General features: G+C 43.0%; 1 protein-coding gene across 1 annotated transcript in view; it reads right to left on the bottom strand.

Moving 5' to 3' along the window:
• Positions 1–19,608, bottom strand: part of SNX25 (sorting nexin 25) — a 58,548-nt gene extending 38,940 nt beyond the window's left edge. Inside the window, exons 1-3 of the mRNA XM_072334104.1 lie at positions 19,053–19,608; positions 10,756–10,840; positions 4,971–5,187 (exon numbers count right to left, since the gene is read on the bottom strand). Coding sequence (XP_072190205.1) covers positions 4,971–5,187; positions 10,756–10,840; positions 19,053–19,481 — 731 coding nt within the window. The 5' untranslated portion in view covers positions 19,482–19,608. The remainder of the gene's footprint in view (positions 1–4,970; positions 5,188–10,755; positions 10,841–19,052) is intronic.
• Positions 19,609–21,628: the final 2,020 nt, after the last annotated feature.

Raw genomic sequence — 21,628 nt, 5'->3', positions numbered from 1 at the left:
GCAAAGCATGAAGCCCAGCTGTTATGCACAGTGTTTCACTAAATCAAGATTCAAGTCCCCTTTGCCATCAGCATCTTTCTAAATACACCCACACACAGCATCAACCTCCTGAGGAATGCCAGTCTGTTTGGGACTGCCAGCACCCTGGAGTATTTACTGCACCTATAACACTGTGAATGCAGAAGTCACTTCTCATCTTTGCCTTCCTGTTGCACACACTTATTCCCTGTGAACAGCCAGTACATGCAGATAGGCTGAGTTAGACCCATGCCAGGACTCTTCTGGTACAGTCAACAGAACAAACAGAAAACTGTACAGAATACCATACGGAATAAACAAGCAGAATGGCAAATCTTTGGTTCTTGTTTCTCTAAATCAACTAATGCATTTTTGCCTGAAGGAATATGAGGGGGGAAAGGGAGCTGCATGCACTACAACTGACAGGCCATTTAAGAACAGTTTCCTTTGTTTCCTGGAGAATTTTCCATTATCTAAGAGGATATGAATATTTGCAGAGGGGGGTTCTTTCAGTTACTTTCCTTCTATTTGCTTCAATATAAACATCAGCTTGTAATAAATATACACTATCCATCAACTAAATGTCTGCCCAGAAAGCAGCATCCCTTCTGATTCAGGCTTCTCCCTCACACCTACCAATGAAATAACTGAGTAGTGAGCGACCACAGAAGGAAGTACAAGCACCAGTGCTGTTGTCTGTCCTGCAGCAGTAGCTAGGAGTTTCCAAACAAAAAGACATTTAGTAATCGCAGAAAATCCTTATTCAAAAATGCGTGCAGATATTTACAGAGAGAGATCTGAAAGTCCACTATTCATGAGTTCCTAGCATAGCTGTATGCAGTGAACTAATGTAAATGCAACAGTGTAGCTAAGAGTTCTAGAAGCCCATAAAACAGGCTCGCTTCATCTGCTTTAGGCAACATGCAATGAATGGCCAGTAGCGGCTTTATTCATTTGTGTCCTCCTGAACAATAAAGAAGTAATAGTGACATACGTAGAAGAACAGAGACCCAAGTGACTTCAGTGACTCTAAAGCAGCAGGCAGAACTCAAGCTTTGCACAGTGCACTTACAGATCATCCTCTCCACTTCCCCATGAGCTACAGCGCCAGTGTTAACTTCACAGAAGTTTCTTGACAGTGATTTTCCTTGTATGAGCTCAAGCGCTCTCTGAATTCTTAACACTATTCAATGCCACTCCATAGCTTCAGAAAGCAAATGACATTTCCTTCAGCTGCCCCTAAACCAGTGGAAGATCCAGAAACTGGGAACTCGGACCTATAAGTGTGGCCTGTCAAAGTGAACTCTGATGGGATCTATTCCAAGTAGTGAGCTGCTTTGGTCCCAGACTGATGCTTGGAGTAACTCTGAGATCATTTCAAACAGTTCCCAAACGTGCACCCCACTGAACGTCATCAACACTGATACCTTGCCTCTCAGTATTGCAGACCAATGAGCTTACTTCACAAAGGAAAGCAGAAAAGCAGTTCTATTTTGGTATTTCTAAAGGCAAGCAATTTAAACATTACCAACACTACAGAAATCCACTATCCTTTCTTCCCCATGCAGCTATTCACTTAAAAATATTTGGCAATTCTTCATTTCTCAGGAACACAGGACTCTCCACAACCCTGTAGTACCACCTATCACAGGGTTTTCAGGTTCATCATCACAGAGGTCTCACAAAAATATCTTATTCTACTCTAGTGTCTGCGCTAGATACCCACAGTCTTAACTAAGACCACCTGGTAACTGTGCTGTGGAGACTCAACAGTGAGGAGTAATAAAAGACCTCTGGTATTTGTGGTTAGGTTACAAGCTTGTTATGTGAAGCACTGTCTTTATTTTTGAAAAGACTCAAAGCTCCAGTCTGCATGGAAGAGCTTAAAAATGATTCCTCCAAGAGATTTATGAAATCAAAAACCCATCCTGAAGTTATCATCTACCATGCCCACACAACTCATGGTCTCAGTACCTTTGGAGATGGCAGTACTACAGGCCCGTAGACAGCAAATCCCACAAAAATTACCCTGGGTTCAGACATGTGTGAACAAGAATTTGATGACAAATAACATAAATCTGTCTGCTTTGGAAGGAAGGAAGTAAAGAAAGGAAGCAAGCAAATGAATAAGGAGTATCCAGGACATTAACAACAGCTCCACAGGATATTATGTAAAGACCCATTCTCATAAAAGAAAAAACCCTTCAAAACGTTCCATCTGATCTTGCTGTTGCTTTAATTTATCTTTCAAGAGTGAGTCTTGCAGAGTTGCATTTAAGTCTCAATCAGCACAACTGTGAGCTGAAGTGTATGTGCAACTCGCTATAAATGCCTTTCATCAGAATATTCAGCACCTATTGTCATTAAAGTGATTCTGAGGACTATCAAAATAACACACGACCTACACCTCTTCATCTATATCACCAGCAGCTCTACACTTCTTGATGCCGTAGCATAATGAAAATTGATTTAATTTAGACCTTTACAAGCCAGAATCAAAAGCACACCCGAAAAAAGTACTTGCTAAAAGCAAAACAAAACTCCAACACCAAACCAACCTCACAAAGCATTGCAAAAAAAAACAAGGCCAATGCCAACCTTTGATTTCCAAAGTAATTTTTAATCAATATCAGAAAGATTAATAAAAGAATTATCCAACATTTGCTGTCTTAGTAAATATATTATTTATACATGTCATGGTTACCTTCCTAAAAGGAAAAGCAGCTGGACATCAGGGTAATCCCCAATGATTTACACAAGATGAAAAAGTTACGAGTTGGCTTGTCTACCATTCTAATGGTTCTGCATCATGCCAGACAGTCTAACCCACAGCTAGAGGAGCATTTTCTTTAGCCCCATTTCTAGCAGGAAAGACATTCTTCTTTAAAGCAACCAAAGATAAGAAAGAAAAGGGGAAAAGCCCTCCCTCCCCATTCCCTGTATCCTACCAGCTAGGATGGAAGCTGCCTCTTCTTCCCAATCTCTCCCTCATTCAAGTGCATATTTTTCCTTATCTGTTTGCCTCTGGTGGTCATTTACCTTGAGCTATTTACTACCAAATGAAGCACCACAATGATTAAAATAAGCTAGAGGCAAAGCAGGACCACAGTGAGAACCATAGCCTCTTTTCACCTGTCTGAGCCTGAAGAGCTGCAGCCTATTTCAGCCATCCTGACCTGTGAGGTATCACAGGCTTCATTCAGACAGACAGTGAAAGTAGAAAAGCAAAGGGATTTATATGGCTGGAGTGAACCAAGTGACAAAATACATGGAACTTTGCAATGAAGAAATTGCCTCTGTCCTCCCAGGGACATACTTTCTCATACTTTAATGGGTTGTCTGTTGTCTTATGGGAAGAGAACCAAGAATGCAGTCGTCTAGGCAGCACCCAATCTAGAGCTGAAGCAAGCACTGAAAACTCTGAAAGCCACCTGAGAACAGGCAAAATGCCCTTTGCTGCCTTACTGCTTTATCAGCTCAGCACTGGAAACAGGATGTGGTATTCCAGCTGGCATCACAGAAGGAAAGGTACCTGGCTCTAATTACAGTCTCTGCATTCCTACAGTCATCCAGCACTAACCAGATTCATTATTATAGACATTGAGAGGGAGACGTGAATTCCCATTTAAAACTACTAGTATTTTTAAAATGTTGACAGAAAGCTGAAGCTAAGCTAATGACATCTCTTGCGCTGCCTGACTTAGAATTTACAACATGAGTTATAATAACACATAAGCAAAGGTTTTCCAAGAAACTCTAGCTTCCAAGTCAAGACAAAGAGAGAGACACATTGTCATTCTCAGACCAAGATTGAACATGTCAACAAGTTCTAGCAAAACTAACACTGTAGAAGGCAAATAATTCAGCATAAAATTCAGATTATTCTTAGAATAATCATATTTAAAAAATAATAAACCAGGAAGTCTTCGACATGCTTCCAAGTTTATTACATACATGCTGAGATTTAAGATTTACCGTAATGTGCACATATCTTGATTTATTTTTAATTTGTTTTTAATTTCTTGGGGGGCTGGTGGGAACGTAATCACTCTTCAGTTTCCTTTCACATTATATTCTACATGTTAAATCACATAAAGCTGGCATGTACCACAACTACATTAACCTCATCTTCTGCTCCAGAGCAAAAAGAACTGCAAATGGTAACACAGAGGCTGGTCACTGACCACAAACAGTGTTTTTCCTCTGAAAGGGTGCTAGGAAGTACACAAATCTTATCTGTAGGCAAAAACAATTTCATGTTATAAAACGTATGGCACAAATCTGAATGACCAAAACATATTTCAGTTAGGGTAAGCACACTGAGGTTAACAAAGTGCATAGGTGTTACAGATCACACATGCAATTTCCAGTTGGGTTCACCTACAGTATAAATACAGTTGACCTTTTAAGTAGACCAAAAGAACACTGCCAAAAAGAAATCCACAAGATAGCCTAAAAAGAGAAAGAAAATCCAGCCAACAATCTTTCAGCTGAAAAACCTAGTTACTGCAGAACAGACCACTTACAGAAACTACAAGTCCTTCCCCTCCTGGGGCTAGTACAAATGAAAAACCTGAATGGAATTACCCCTTGTGCTATTGCAGAAAAAAATGCAGCTAACTGTTTCTTCTTAGCTGGCTCTTCTAACAGTCTCTCCCCTTTCCCTTGCAGGTTTGCACTACTTGTGCAGCCCACCTCCTACTGAGAGCAAAGGATTCAAAGATCAAATGGAAATTGCAGTGAATCTGAACTCTGAGAAAAGGATAAATGTTTCTTCCCCTGGGTCTTACAGATGCCACAATGCCTGTTAGGTCCCTATATCTGGTCAGAAAACTGAAAGGCTTAATCAGTCACACAAGAAAATATTACATTATTCGTTATTTTGATATATCAAATCTAAAAGCAGAGAGACAAGCAAAAAACTCCAATGAAACACACAGTTTGAGTTTTACCTGGCATTGGCTCCTTTAAGGTCACAGAAGTGTGTGAGTAAAGCTTTCACTACATCATTGCAGACGACTTTAACTACATCAATGTGACTCAGCCTCAGTCGCAGCTGCTTGGCAATTTCCCAGAAGTCTTCTGACAGCAGCTGGTACAGCTGCCCTTCATCTCTGCTGAGTTGGCCATACCAGGACAGGATGTAATCTCTGTACATGTAGTCAAACACTGAAAGGAAAAAATACAACAATAAATAGCAAAATATGCAAAATGAAGGCACTCTCAGATATCAAAAACTTAGTCCTCCACACCATTAAGTGGGTCATAGGTTTCACAGCTTCTCCACTGGGTTTTAAATTCTCACCAGAGTGTGAGGTTGGCAAAGTAACAGAAATTTGCACCTAACAGGTTACTGGAGGTCACTTTGCAAAGCAAAGTCCGTAAGTGGATTTGCTCAGACAGTCAGGCTACTAGCTACACACTAACCTCAAGCTAATACCTGCGTCTTAACAGAGGATTCCATTATATGAACTATCCTACAAGCTGGCTGTGTCTAGGCTGCTGCAGACTGAAACCAACCTTCTCCAGATACAAACTCAGCATTGTCTCCACTACAAAGTTACAGTTAAAAGAGGAGGTGCTAAGGTTCTTATATCTGAAAAGACATATACAACGCTAAAGAGGTACCAAAGGATCAGAAGAGCTAGAGATAAAAGCGAACAAGCAGATTAGCAAGACAGCATGAACTTGAAAGATTAGGTAACAGTCCCAACTGTAGCAACAAGCAATGGGATTACTGTAACTGCAAGTTCCATCACAACACCTTCGCCTTCTCTTCTGACTTTCAACCTTTGTGTGTCTCCAGCCTTACTGATGCGTAATTAGCAGGTGCCTCTGGAATTGTAGGAGGTGTTCAAGCTACCCCCAGCACTGCCAACAAGGTAGGGGAAAACCTGGCAGCGGAGGGGTTGTGAATGGGATGAAACCAGTTTAGAACAACCAGAGGGGTAACTGAAAAGAAAGGGGAGAAAAACATGCCACACACCTGTGATTCTGAGCAGGTTCTTTATCAGACATCCTGATTTCAGAGTTGTGCTGTTGTTAGGGGTTTGATTGTTGTTGTTTTAAACATAAAGAAATACACCCCGCTTGTCATTGTTAGCCCACGGTTTAAAGCAATCATGCTACTCCACTATTTTTTAGTTTCCACTTTGATAGAAATTGGTGGGGGCTTTTTGCCAGCTTAATAAACTATATAAAGCTCCCTGGCACCATGACAGTGAAATTAATAACGCAGTAATAGCATAACAACTTATACTGAGTAATTTTGCCTCCCTGGAACGCTAGCAGGCTTCATCCTACGTTACTGTACCAAAATCATTTCAAAAGAAAATACTAGAATTGATAAAAGCTTGTAGTCACATGCTTTAGAAATCAAATTCCTTGGGTTTATAAAAAAACCAAGTCACTTTACTGAGCTGGAGTAAGTTAGAAGGCATTTACTAAGACATTCCAAGGCTTCCAAATGACTTATTCAGGAAAAACAAAGAGATGCATAAAATAAGTAAGTCAATAGAAGTTCCAAAGTTTCTAAAGCAGTATAATTCCTAACTGCCCCTTGCCTGAGGAGCTGAGTTATGGCACAGAGAAGAGGTGGCTCCTTATCTGCACTGTCCAGATCTCTACAAAACAGGAGTACAACTCGCATCTCAATCTCCTAAGCTATCTTCTCCTTCAGAAAACCTCTATTCCAACAGCCTTAGTCTTCTCACAACACAGATCTGAAATACTGTCTTCATACAAATGCATTCATTGACTTCAAGTACCAAGGAAAAAGTGAATAGCCTTTCCTGAAAGGAAAGACCAGAAGAGTTTCACTACAAGCAATTCCAAAACTCTTCTGTGACTGTATTAGCTAGAAAAAATGATGTAAAGCTACAATTCTTTCTTGAGCTAATCCAGAACAGGAAGAATTACAACCAGAAAAATCTAAGTGTGACATGAAGATGAATTCTGCTAGGCTCTTGTAACAGGTGACCACCAAACAGCTGTTTAGAATAGTGTGTTACTACAAAGCTAGATTTAACATACACGACAGTTATCATAAGCTGCTTCTGTGGAAAAAATAAATTAATTAATAAATAAAAGAATTAGCAAAAGGTGACAGACTATACTGTCTTTAGTACCTGGCAAAGAACTGTTCCACAGAAATAAATGTTGAATGCTTTGCTACTCGTTAGTCGCTAACTAACACTGGGCCCAGTGCCCAAAGCCAGTTCAGTTGAACAACATGCTCTCATCTTCATCTTCAAAGCAGCTGAGACACTAAAGCCTCTCTCTTGAAGTTCCTAAAAACTAATAACCTGAATTGATCCAATGCTACCATTTCCAAAAAAAACTATTTTTAAAGATAAAGAGATTGAAGGGTTAAAGAGTTAAAGAACCATTACTTACCTAATGTCTTTCAGACTTTATTAGGTTTTAGCTACATAATACAGATCAAGATGATGAAGCCTTATACTTAATGTTACCTTAATTTCCTCATGCTCACTAAGCCTGTATTTAGACCACAGTGCTACAGGCTGTTAAAAAGCTGCGTGAACTACCAGATTTCAGGACTAGAAACCAGCCCCAGACATTAGCAACAGTGACGTTAAAATGTGAGTTCTGTTCAAGTCTGTGCTGGGAAAAGTACTAGCATTTCATGGTTCAGCTGCGTCTTACACCATTCAACCCCGATGAAACTGACACATTCCTTTTATAGGTTAGATGTTATCACTGTTCCTATGCAAAAAAAAAAGATCATGCCTGTGGTTTCCCATTTCATGCTGTTTGCATTATTAACTTTTTTAAATCTTTTTTTTTTTTTTTTAACATTTGCTGAATAATTACTACAGATGTGTAGAAGAAACACATGAAATTCCAAATATATAAACAGTAGAAGAAAAACTACATTAAAAATGCCCAGGAGACACATTAAAAGATATCAGCCAAATTTCTGTACAAATGATTTCACCCACATACTCCCTACCACCACAGTTTTTAGATCCAAGCATTTGAATCCCAATAGCAGAGAGAGTATGAATTCAAATCAGGCCTTGCTCAAATTCTGGACCCAAACAGCTGCTTTTTGAGCTGTGGAAAAAATACAGCTGTTCAAATAGAGTGGCAGAAGGCATTGCAATTTTTTCCCTAAAAGTCAACATGTGGATCTTAAATTGGGAACTTAGATAGACTGTGAAAATATTTCTTTTTTAAAGGGAAGTGCTGATGCACAAACCTAGCAGAGTTCTTCTAAACAGTCAACAAGAATGCAGAGAGGCAAGATCTGATCCACAAGTAAAATCTTACCAAACTCCCCAAATCTTATCGAGTCAGACTCAGCACAGAACCTAAGGAAATTAAGCAGCTGTGGAGGAAGAGGTGGTTCCCTGGCATGAAACATTTTCAGGGCCAAGAAACAGAGGGCATCACCAAATAGCCCATTTTTAGCCAAAAATAGTGTAAGTATATACATAAATAGCCAAAATAAGAGATCACAGGATACGAGGCAATTAGAAGATGAAATTTAGTTCCCAGGAGACCAGCTACCCTGGTGGCAGAGAAATCTAGTGACAGCTAGCCACGACAGCACACTGTGCAACAGCAACTGGGTCTGCCTGAGCATGGCCTTTCCTAAGAGGCATTCGTGAGCTGCCCAAAGATGTGAGATGAAAGCATGAAGTTCCCAAGCAAGGAATAGCATAGAAAGCATCAGAAGGAATGGCTAGAAGTGTCTGTAAAACTGGGTCATCTTTTCTTTGCATAAGAAATGAATGGCAAGCAAGAATCATATCAATTCTAGCAATAAAAAGCATGAAATATTCTGGAAAAAAACATTTCAGTGTTAGCCACCCATCTGACTGAAAAAAAGACTCAGGCTTAAAATGCAAAGGTTTTCTTTCTGCTGTATTCATCAAGTTAAAAATCTTCACATAATATTACACTTGTTCGGATTTTGCACACTTTCATGCAACACATCACAGGGTAGCAGGGCTAATTCACAGCTCTCTCTCACCTTATATCTGCAGCTTATGCAAAGATGCTATAATTAAGACGAAAGAAACATTCTGAAGCTTTGTCCTTTTGTATTACTTGCTTGTCAGTGGGAGAGAGAAGTTGCTAACTGAGCTGTAAGCAGACGTAAACCTTTCTGATGCAGAAAGTGACTGACATTGTTGAATGTAAATTCTTGTGTTGTACTAACTTCAGAGAGAGAAGCTATTCCACAGGAGGGCACCTATTGTCAAGCTGGTCGGTATCACAGGAAAACCACAGTATTTATTAGTTTAATAAAATAACACTGATAGCTGAAATGGAAACATCAATAACCCCTTCAATTAAAAGTAAGGATGATCGATGATGCCTATTCTCCCCACTACCTTAAATGGCCATGGAAAAAAAATACAATAAAGCACATGACAGCTTATCAAGAGAGAGACAGACATCACAAAACCTTGACAAACTGTGCAGTAATGGGGAGCTGCTCTAAATATAAAGTTCACAGAGAGACACTGGCAGTAACACCAGCAAAAAATGCAGCATAAAAGCAAAAGTTGACAGGTAATTCTGGAGGGATGCAAGATAGTTTCCAACGTACTGTAAAACTTGGGCAAATTTAATTACATGGATGATGAAGAATAGCTGAAGAAACCAGAATATGAACTTGTAAAAGAGTATCCACAGGGGCAAGGAGTACACCACGTACATTTTCAGAGACTGATCATTTTACTCTAATAAAAAAGTAAAATTACTCATTTTGCAACTCATTCAGCTTCTCAAATTCTTACTGTCTTCAACACCTTTGGAAGATAAAATGACTTGCCTTAATCTACATGCAGTAGAGTGAAAAGTCTCATCCTTGTTAAACTGCATAACAGAGGACAAGCTAGCTTTGTTAGTCACTTAGCTAGGCCTGGAAGAAATACAACACATCTGACAAGTTTGCTCTCCAAAATTCAAGAGTGTGAATGGAAAGTAAAAATTGTTCTGAAGAGAAATGGCAATACAGAAAGTTGTCATAGCAGTAAGTTCTCAGCTCCTGAGAAACGAATCACTTAAGAAAACTCTCAAATAACTTTCAGCCTGACCGGGTAAGGATGGAGTTATGAATCCAACAATCTGCAGAGAAAGAACTTCAGACAAAGACCCTGTTAGGTTCTCAAAAACACAGGCTTCTCCCATATGCATACAGCAGGAGGGAAGCACAACAAAACCATTTTCCACCCAGGAATCCACAACAGCTCTTCTCTCTTCAAATAAGCCCTCTACCTCCAATTCCACACTGATAACAGGAAACAGTTCACAATCTTAAACCACAGATTGCACTGGTGTTCCACAGATTTCATATACCACAGCAGTCAAAAGTACAAATCATTGCTTCAGACTCAGTTCTGATGGCAAAAAATTGACCAAATCAAAAGACCAACTGCACAATCCTAGATTTTATCAGTCCACAGGAACCCAACTGAGTCTTTGAAATGTTAGGGTGGGTTTGTTGGTTCTTTTGACTCACAAAGGACTGAATTTTCACATATTTTCCAGATATTTACGTAAAAAACAGCAGCTAAAGCAAGATGCCAGTTCAACTGCAAACACAACTTCACGTTACTCACTGACCAAGACTTTGTTTTTTCTACCAAGGAGAAAGAAACCATGGCCATTCCAAAATCCAGCCATATTGTACTGTTACAGTTTGGTAAGAGGACAAGAGATACATACAGGATCCAATGCTCCTCTGTCCAAATTAAGACTCACCTTCTTTCAGTGCCTTATCCATGTTGTGAGAAATGACCACCCTCCTTGACTGAACTGAATCATGGGAGCTCCCAGTCCAATTACTCTGAAATTGAAAGAGAACATTCATAAGAAGGAATAGTTTGTTTGGTTTCTTTAAATGACAACTAAAACTGGAATTCAAGGTGATCATACTATCATCTGCGTGCACGTGTGTAATCTGTGCAGTGTACCTGGCTTCATTTAGCCTCATAAAATACTCCTAAAATAAAACTGAAGCCATTAGCAATCTTCCAGTAATTTTAGATTACATTCTTCCAAGCTTCTTCCTTCAAAATCATTTCTGCTGCTGGACAATACCAACGTTGGTCTATTTTGAAGCATTACTGTGCAAACAGGTGGGTGGACAAAGAAACGTTTTTCAGTTGGCAGACAGCATTCCGCAATTCACACTGTCCCTATATAGACAGGGGTATAATTAAAATCAGAAATAGAAATTGTCTCCACCTGGCTTACTTCAGCTCTCTCCTTGGAAATTCAGACTCATAGAGACGCAAGTAACTAAAACGAGTGGTGGCATATGACTTACAAGGGGAGAAGAAGCAGCTGTCCAGCTATACCTATCCATTAAAAAAAGCACAGCTGCACTGTGAGAAGACAGCACTTCCCACACATGCCCCCAGTGACTGAACCATATACCAACAGAGAACACAAAAGCAGTATAAACTCCAAGGAGGATTTACGCAGAAACACTATTCCAGGTTTTAGAAGGTATTATGCCATCATTTCAGCCAATCTGCAAGCTAATGACCGGTGTATTTTGGTATAATGTTATCCACCTACTAAAGATACATGCACACAGTACTGGCACTGGCCAAATTGCTCACTTCAAAATTAGCTTAACTCCAGTTGACGTAAGAAAAATATAAATATTGAGCTCTCCTTGTTTTTTCTTGCCTGCCTCTCAATTTGGGACCTTTCTACAGGAGAAGAAACAACACAAAACAAACGCTGTAAGGGAGAATCCGCAATCGCAACATGGTTCTGCACTGTAACTGCGTGATGCAGTGCTCATTTTCAGGAAGCTGGCTTCTCACACCATTGGATCCTTCCACGTTTCAACATAGAAAGCTGTAACACGATGGAAAACGCAGTAACGACAGTAGAGCAGCAAGGTCCCAGACTGCAGCAAATGAGGATCTGCTCAAATGCAACAGCCATGGGCACAGAAATAAAGGAAAGAAAGCTGCTTACCTTCCGAAGGCCTCAAGTACACAGGGATCTCCAGACAGATACCCTTGCCTCTAATGCCAACCCATAAATGAGGTCTGGGAAGGGGTAACTCAGGTTCATTGCATGCACTTGAACCTTCCTGGGTTGGGCCCAGCCTTCCACCAGATGCTCAATCACTGGTTCAAGCCCTGACTTAGCATTTCCACTACAAACATTCACACTAAGAACAAACCAGGACTATTGCCTTAGCACCCAAGGAACAGCACTTCACTGAGATGCAACCTCACATTTTAGTTTGCAAGAATATATTTCATTGAGAGGGTTTTCTAAGGCTGATACATCTGACTTTTAAAATGCACCAACTTATTTATTTTTGCAATGAGAAACTGGTAACAACAACATTTACAATTATAAAGTTCAGGACAAGCATTCAAAGAAAACTTTAAACAGAGAGAAGTGATTATCAACATTAGCAATGGTGATTTTGCACCTGCGCAAGCGTAATTACTGAAGGAAAAAGGGAGATGCATGGCAAGTTGGATTCCCTGAGAAATCTTCCATACCAAAACAGGCACTGTATGCAATGACAAACAGCCTGAGAGAAAGTTACAGACCATGCACAGAAGCAACCTTCTGCTATGTTTAAAAACTAATTTTCGAGGGCAGGTGAGAATCTAACACATGAAAAAAAACACACAAAAAAATGCATTGGAGTGACAGTGGCTGGGTTAGTTCACATTTAGGCAAGAGGTAACTGTTATCTTCAGCTACCTGATGAGAGAGTAAAAAGAAGGTGCCATTATTTCTTGCAGCTATGTAACATGAGGGGCACAGGACAGAGGGCAAAACACAGGGAATTCTGATCAGATATAAAGCAAAATTACTTTAATAATGAGGCTGGTCAAACAGTAGAACATCAGGCCTGAGAGACTGCCAAACCTCCGTCCCTGGAAACGCTCAAAGCTGAAAGGGAGAAGGTACTGAGCGACCTGACTGAGCTGTGCCCACTACGAGCTGGAGGCTGGAGTAGATGAGTTCCTGAGATACCTTCCAACCTGAACTGTTCTGCTGTTCTTGATGATTCTTCTGAGACCTGGGCACTTCTTTAGTGGCTAAAAATGGACCAGATCTTAAATTGAGCCATAAAACAGCTGATCAAACTTCTTTTTCCTTTCAGTCTTATGAACTTGTATTTAGCAAAATCTATAAACTTGCTTTTCATTAAAAATAAATAAATAAATCTGTTTCTGTGACAATAGTGATGAATCAACTGAATAAACAGGCACTCCCAAGCTGGATGACATATGGCAACAACCACCTTCAGAACAGCAGTGACAACCTGCTAACACAAGCTCACAGCACCTGTGATAACAGAAGGTCTTCCAAAAATTCACACTCCAAACTCAGCGTTAACAACTGAGAGAATGCAAAATCCAGCAGATCTGGCGGATCATCTTCTCACCCAGCTCAAGTCAGATGGATGCATGCAGATGTCTCACCTCACAGAGAACAGCTTCAGCTAGAAAACCATTGCTTGAGTGTTTTCATATTTTTCTTCATGTTGCTCATCTACAAGAAAACCACGCTGTTGCATGAAACTGCTGGCATCACCCTCAGACAAAGATGTCTGTAAATGGCTTAGCTTAGCTCAAAACTCTCACTGAGATGCTCTCACACCCAAAATGTTCCCACTGGTCCTGACTCACAGCCCCACAGTGGGCTCCGCTCCAACAGAATATACTGCCAAAGAGGAATGAGAGAAACCAGGCTGAAACTTAAGTAAGATTCGACAAAATGACCTACAAGTTGTGGGAAGCACATTGGGAAGGAACGTGCAAAGAATGAGGCTGCTAACAAACGGAGACGGCTGCTTCCTGGGACTGCTTACGTTTTCCTTGAACTTGCTTTTGTTAACGGCCTGGATTAAATAAAAACAAAACAACAACAACAAAAAAAAGGACGCAAACATTTCCAAGAGACTTCTGAACAATACCCATTGTTCACCACTTTAGAGAATGATTTCAGATGCAGACAACAACAGTCTGAAAGGCCCAAGGGAAAAAAAAAACAAAAGCAAAAATCAACCCAATGCTGGCAATGAGCCAGACATCCAGGCTAGCTTGATCTAATATCATAGAAGGCTTCTGTGAATGCTCGGGAAACACACACAGCCCCAGTCTACAGAGCAACGTCACAGTCCGGCCTTTATTAAGATGGTAAGAACCCACAGCCTTGACTTTGAGGCCAGAAGAGCCATGAGCTAAGGAAACCACTCCAGGAAGGCAGAAAAACCTGCAGACTGCTGCTTCCATGGCAGCCCCTGCCCGACAGTTCCACATGCCTGCTTCCTACCCCTCCCTCCCACAGTTTTCACCCCATAAAAGAGGTGTGTTCTGCCTCTTTTTAACATGGAATCAGAACACATGCAGAAGAAACTGACCCATTTGTTTTATTATTACTTTATTCTCTTCCATGGTGCAAGCTCAACTGGGGAAAAAAGTAACTGTGGGACAGAATGACTAACCAAACTCTCCATGGACACAACATCAACTTGTTTCTCTTAGGGCTGTTCCACTGATCATTTTTCATCATGTAACAAGGTGGTAGTCTGGGAAAGGACATCATATTCTATGCAACTGTCCTTTTCTTATGGAACTTTTGCTGCTCTCCTCTGCAGAACACAAGAAATTAAGACCTGGCAAAAGCAGAAAGTTGATCAGATTTCATTTTTGGAGCATCTGTAACAGGTATTTTCAATCCCAAAGCATACTTTGCATGCAAGATATTTGCACTTCTCACCTTACTACAGAGTTTCTGATTCCACATTTGGGATGCCAATCAACACAACCATGAGATAAGTAAACGTTAAGCATGGCAGAGTGCAGACACGAAGGTAACAGTGAATGTAACAGAAGCACAGAAGGAGTAGTACACCATGACAAGCCATCTCCAAATATACACAAATGAATAAAAATGTGAAAAACTAAGGTTACAGACTGCTAAGGGGTTATGGGACAAATAGACTAGAGTCTGAAAAAGCATTTTATTCCCAAGACTGGCCTTCTGTAAGAATAACATTTTCACTTCATGGTGACATGAGCAGGTAACTGCCATCCTGACAGGACCTCCATTCTCAACCAGCTTACAAATTCTTCTGGATAAAGGGCATTTCTGAAGCAAAAGCACTCAAGCTACAGGCCCCAAAGCACAACTGTTCACCGAACCACAGCCAAATACTTGAGGTCTATGCAACATATACCCAAAAATCTTAAATGTTCCTGAAATTGGTAGGCAATGCTAAGCTATCTTTTCATTATTTTAATTTCAGGATTTGCATAGTAGTAAATTTACCTGCGTCATCAAAAACAAATTGCTAGCCTGCCTCTGTAAGAGATATCACTAAGAACAAAAGTATTGTACCCTCTGTTTTGTTGAAAATAAATGGAAGTGAAACATAGACTCTCCTTTCAGTGCAGAAAGGATTCATGATCTAGAAGCACAATCACTGACCAGAGTATTTGGCTGTAAGCCCAAGAGGAACTAAAACCAGTGTAACAGAACAGTAGCGAGCAGAAACACCAGCAAAAACTCTGTAGCAGCAGAGGTTTTATGGCATTCCATAATGGAGCGGAAAATGAGACAGACTGGAGGACACACTTGGTTTAAAGCAGATGTTAAAGTAAATAAACAAATAAGCAACAACAGCCATAAATATATTTGAAGACTTATTAAGGTGTGAAGAAGACGGAAGGAAGGAGGCAGTTTTCGCTCTCCCTCACAGCTGCTCAAAACTCCTCATTAGCTCAAGTTCTGCCCCTGCAAGAAGCCTGAAATTGAGGCCCAAATATGGCAAATCTTTTGCTTCCTCCAGCTTCTGAGGCTCCCGCTAGCTCACCTTCACAAGCCCTGTCTGATGGCAAGCATCCAACACTGAAGCAGGCTGAAACTGCATGTCCTTCACCTCCCTTATCTGCCTTGAAAAGCACAGGTTACACACAAATAACTTCCAATAATCTCATTATTTATTCCTCTGCGATATAAAAGAGTGCTATCTTCCAAAATATAATTAAATGTATTGTTATATGTCTGTGAATTCATGATGGATATATATGAGTGCTGAATTCCAGAATGCAGAAGTTTCAGTCACTACCCAGCCCAAGGAGAAAAGCTTTACCTTCACTTTAATGACAAATTCCAGACAAACCTCACGTTCAAGACCAGCACTTTAGGAATGTATGACACCATCACAAAACTTGCTCTGGGAGATAAATACTTCTAGGAATGGAGAGCTGCTATACAGAAGCAAACGAATGATTGAACAGTCAGGAGCTAAGTTTTAAAGAAACACTGGCAGGACAGTAAAATCAGCATGTCTTTTTGGCTGAAGAAAAACCAAACTTTTTTTTACTCCTGTGAGACAGACCAGGTAGGTTGTTCTTAATACAGAGCATCATTCATTTCATCTGCATTCATAACACAGCACCTGAATTTCATAAACAAATCTTTGGGTTTTGCATCACTTAAATGCAGATAAACCAACCACCTTATTCAAAGCTTTTCCTTTGAATCAAAGTCAAAATACTACACTGCAAAGAAAGCTCCGTCCTGCCAGTTTTGTTGTGTTTTGTTTTGGCAAAAGTACAACTCACACAGGAAACGTGGGAAAAAAAGGTGTTCTCCTTCCCGCTGCCCTGGTTAATGTGATCCTACACATGAGGCAAAGCCATCTCCGCTACCACTACGAAAGTTAGCAGTTGCACAGGGAACAATTCAGAATGTTAGAAGACATTTAACAAGTCCTTCCCAGGGCTACTGTTGGTGTTAGCAAGGCTGCTCACATCGAAGCGAGAAGCCCTCTGGGACTTACACCTTTTAACTGGAGTTCAACTGGTGCCTTTTTGCTGCCTCGCATGTTGCTGTCCTCCTCTGCCACAAATAATCTGGTCCTAAACCTGCTCCTGGAAAGAGCTGAAAAATATCTGATAACGTCACATACGATTTCAGCATCATTCAATTCCCACTATTTAAACGTGAATTCAAACTACCACTAATTCCTGCAATATATTATCATTTGTCTACACATCTCTCCTTCTAAGAAATATAAATGAATTGAGGGAAGAAACGGAAGCTTGTGGTCAGAGTTCTCCCATACAGACAGACAAAAGCGCTTCTTCATGGCACCGCCGGCTTTCTCAGCAGGCTTCAAATGCTCTTACTGAGCTACCTAACAGAAGCCCAAGTTCCACAGGGGACAAGCGGTATTTAGGACAAAGCAAAGCTTTGCATCTGGGAGGACAACTTCTCCAGAAGCCATTTCAGGCAAAAGGAAAAGGTACGCACTTTGTGTTTCTGAAATATGAACTCCTTGCCTATTCACTTGCACAAACAGACTGATGAAAATCGAAAGCACTAAATTCCTACTGTAAGTGCTTGCAGAATTGGAGAACTCACGAAAAGCTCCGTTTTTCCAGCACAGCATGAAGAGCTCAATCCAATCCCCTTTGAAGTTGACTGATTACTCCCACTCACTTCCCAAGAGCTAAGCCTGACTCCCACTAGAGTAAATATTTATTGCCGTATGCTTTCTGTTTCCTCATATGCTAAACCCAGTGTGAAAATCAAAGATAGAAGAAAAAAAAACCAACAATATCCCGTGTGTTCACAAGGCTTCAGAAATGGAAAAGAAGATTAGATCTGTAGGGCCCATTTCCTCCACAATACATATATGAGGCCAAGAGAGGGTTCTTTCCTGTTCTTCCTGCTCTTGAAGGACAAAAGACATGACAACACTGAAGGCATTCTGGCTTTACTGTCTTCCTGTCACTGGTTCCCAAAAGAGACAACACAGCACCATGAGGCTCTACGAACATGGGAAGGTAACAACTGAGTGGTAACAAGGAGCACAGGCACAGTAGGAACGTACCATAAGAAGAGTAATTTCACATTTTTACCCAAGCTAAATGTACAGAAGACACTTGGAAATAAAAATCTCCACAGATGGCCGACATGTCTATATGCTGCCGAGACAGGCACTATTGCTTCCTCTGCCTACATTGTGCTGAACCAGCAGCACAATTATCTTCAGAAGGAGTACATCAAGCAGCTCAGGGACCCGGAAGCCATTTTTGCCTCAAATATATATGATATGTATACACATCAGCAAAACAGTACATTGAAAGCATGAGAAACCTAAGTAAGGCACCTGGAAGCAAAGCCAGGGCAACACACAGCTCTCCTTTTGGGACGGCCTCTCCTTCCAACCAGGTTATGTTCTGAGAGCAGCGCAGAGAGGGGAGACAAACAAAATTTCAATTGAATCACAGGGAAGGTTAAAAAAACCCCAACAATTCCAGAAAGAGGGCTGCAGTGGGCGGGCACTGCTGCTTTGGCAGCGACTTTAAAATCCCAGCCTTCAGTCGGGTTCTGAAGTAATAGCATATAGTGCAGGGCTACAATAAAACCCAACACAGTGTAACGCAGCGCATAAAGCAAGACTTGGGTGCGCGTTACCTACACCGACAACTGGATGGGCACAGATGCGGGATAAAACAGAGAAACGAGCACAGAAAGCACATCGGGCACAGCAGCCGAAACGTTGCCCGTCTCCTGACATCGGCACTTCCAATCCTAGTCGGGGGGGTTTATGCGTGACGGTTTTCACAAAGTGGAGGGCAGGAGGGGCAAGGGGAGAAAGAGCGATACGTTGGGTTTTGTTTCCCTTCAACGCTGAGCTTCCCCTGAGCTGCTCAGAAGGAACTGGAAAACACTCCAGAAGAGAGCTACGGGGAGCTCGTAAGAACGGATCGGTGCACGTCAGAAGACGTACAAAAACGCCCGCTACGGGTACTCGGTCACACTGCCCCGCTTCACAGCGCGGCCATACGCACCGCCGCGCCGGCTCTCGCACGTCCCCTCTCACGACCGCCACAAGCCGAGCACCGGGAGCGGGAAGGACCCGATCCTCGCAAACTACCGGCAGCCGCAGGCGCACCCCCGTCATCGCAGCCTCCCCGCGGAGCCAAGTCCCGCTCCTCCCTCCCTCTATCCCGAAAGCGCAGGGCACGGCCGGGCAATGAGGCACTTACCGGCGGCAGCGACACGCCCGCGGCGGCGGGGAAGCTCGGCGGCGGCAGGCGGCGGCCGCGCCACAGCAGGCCGAGCAGCGCGCCCAGAGAGGCAGCGGCGGCGGCGCAGCCCGCGTACAGAGCGAGGCGGAGCGGCGGCAGCAGGGCCCAGCCGGGCCAACCGCCGCTCCCCGGCCCGGAGAGCTCCTGCCCCAGCAGAGCGACGGAGGCGGCCAGCAGCCCCAGCCCCGCCGCCAGCACGAAGCGGGACGCACAGGGGTCGTCGTCCTCCTCGTCTTCCGCCGCCCCCTCTTCGCCGGCAGCCGCCGGGGCGCCGCGACCGCCGGTTTCGCCTCCGGGGCCGTGGGAACCCGCGGGGCCGGCGGCGCCCCCCCCCGCCGCTTCGGGCTGCCCTGCCGCGCCGCTACTGCCGTCGGCTGCGGGGAGCATGCTGCTGGCGGCGCCGCGGGCAGCCAGCGCATCTCCCTCCGCGGCAGCCCCCCGCGAAGGTCGCCGTCGCCGGGGTCTCCCTCCGCCTCTCGCCGCCGCCACTGGCACCGCTGCGGCCGCCGGGGGAGCCGGCTCTCATGCCCGGCGGCCCGGTCGCTTCCGGGCGGCAGCGCTGCCCGCCGGTGGGCGCCAGGAGCCCAGCGCCGCGGCGGCAGCAAGCGGGGAGACCCCGCCGCGCCTGCCGGGTCTGGCGGGGGAGGAGCGGAGGCGGCACCGACCGGGAGGCGGGGAAGGCGGACGGTCCCGCTGCGGAGGCGGGGCCCGCGGAAACGGCCGGCGGCGCTAATGCTACGGGCTGGCGGGGAAGTAGTGCTGCTCCCATCCGCCTGGGGCACAAGGGCCGGAACAGAAAACTCCTCGTAGCACGGCTCAAGCTTTGCCGTATTTCTGCCACTCTGGCCAGCTATGCTCAGCTTGCGCTGGCAGCTCCAGGTGACTTCTTGGTTGTAGCAGCTGCCAGTCGCGACCAGAGCGCGGGCCTGGCTCTGTCCGAGGAGCGACGAGACAGCTGCGCCTTCCTTCCTTCTGGAAGACAGGCTCGGCCAGGGGGACTTCGCAAACCCACTGATATCCCACTGAGAAAATAGGAGCGCTGAGGCTCCTGGAAAACATGTTCGGGTTCAGATTGGCACTCTATGGACAGTTTCAGTGTATCAAAGCGCCCTACATCTACTTTTTAAACAACCGTTCTTGGTGCTGAGCTCAGGGACATCTTCGAATTTATTCCAATTCAGTAGTTACTGCTGTAAGATTAACAATACCGTTCATATGAAGAAAAGAGGTGAACACCGAGGCCATGGTTTCACAGATTTCTCTAAAGTTTCAAGAGCGCAAAGTGCCACCATCTAAAAATCAAACCCTGATCTTCCTGGATTCTATGAGATGTTAAGCAAGCCAAGGCCACGAGCATGAATAGAATGGGTATCAGAACGTTATAGCTACAGCTCCAGTGTTGCACTCTGGAGATGCTCTGGGGGCCACTTCACGGCACAGAACTGTATTTCCTCTGAAAATAGTGAAGTAGCATTGAAGATATTTCAGCTCTCCTTTTAGTCATCAGCCAGAAGAGTCTGTGCTCTTTAACCTGATCCAAAGCCCTTTCCAGTAGCTTAAATAGCTTTATTACACAGTTTATTCTATTTAGTGGATATTAAATTGTGCAAAGACCTTTTAAGCACCGGCTCAGGCCATCCACAGCAGCCAGAATTGATTATTTAAGTAATGTGTCTAACATGATTAATGGTAAAAATCATCACACACAGAAAGCGAGAATACGAATGTGATGACAGTCCTTCCCTATGCAAACCATCATGTGCCCAAACATCCTGATGCTTCATCCAAAGGCTTGGGGTACAAAGCCGTTGCAGTACACCCAATCATTAAGACCAACAGAGAGATCCTTGCAGAGTCCAAGAGTTTTTAAAGAAAACCCAACGTGCCAAAAATTTTCCTGTAATGTTATTTTATTCTCATCGGGCAGAAAACAGAAAGCAGAGATCCAACTCCCAGCACACACTTAATTCCTCAGAGCTGAGAAAATACAAGGCTCTGGGCAGAGATCAGCACCTCTTTTGCTATCTTCAGAAAGAGCCACACAAGCAACAAGACAGAGCATGCAGAGGCCTTCTGCCACAAATACACTCAGAAAACAGCCCAGGCCACTGTCAGAACTACTAAAAGGAACTGAGGTTGTAAGTTAACCTGAAGCAGAGCACATAATGTTGTTAGCTCTGTGTAAAGAGAGTTTATTCTAATTAAAGTATTAATTTTCAGAATTGGAGAGGAAGATAAAAAATAAACCTACCTATGGTGGAGTTTTAGTCCTGCAGTGCTTACGCACAAAAGCCGTTCTTGTCTGAATGAGTAATCCCACCAATTTTAGTTAGGCTTCACACATCATACCCTGAATCAGATAGACCTAAATTAACTCAGGTGTATATGTATGCAGCTAGAGGGAGCTTTGATTACTTTTCTTTTAGTTTTTAATAAGATTTTCTGCCTTTCCATCCTGGGATACAATTTATAGTATTTCAGGTTACATCCCACCTTCACTTAAGCCAATGAAGGAAAGAATTCTAGTAGAAAAA

This window comes from Excalfactoria chinensis, chromosome 4 (assembly GCF_039878825.1).
Source record: "Excalfactoria chinensis isolate bCotChi1 chromosome 4, bCotChi1.hap2, whole genome shotgun sequence".
In the NCBI taxonomy this organism is placed as follows: Eukaryota; Metazoa; Chordata; class Aves; order Galliformes; family Phasianidae; genus Excalfactoria; species Excalfactoria chinensis.
Note: the sequence above shows the minus strand (reverse complement) of the source record. Positions and strands in the feature narration are given on the sequence as shown.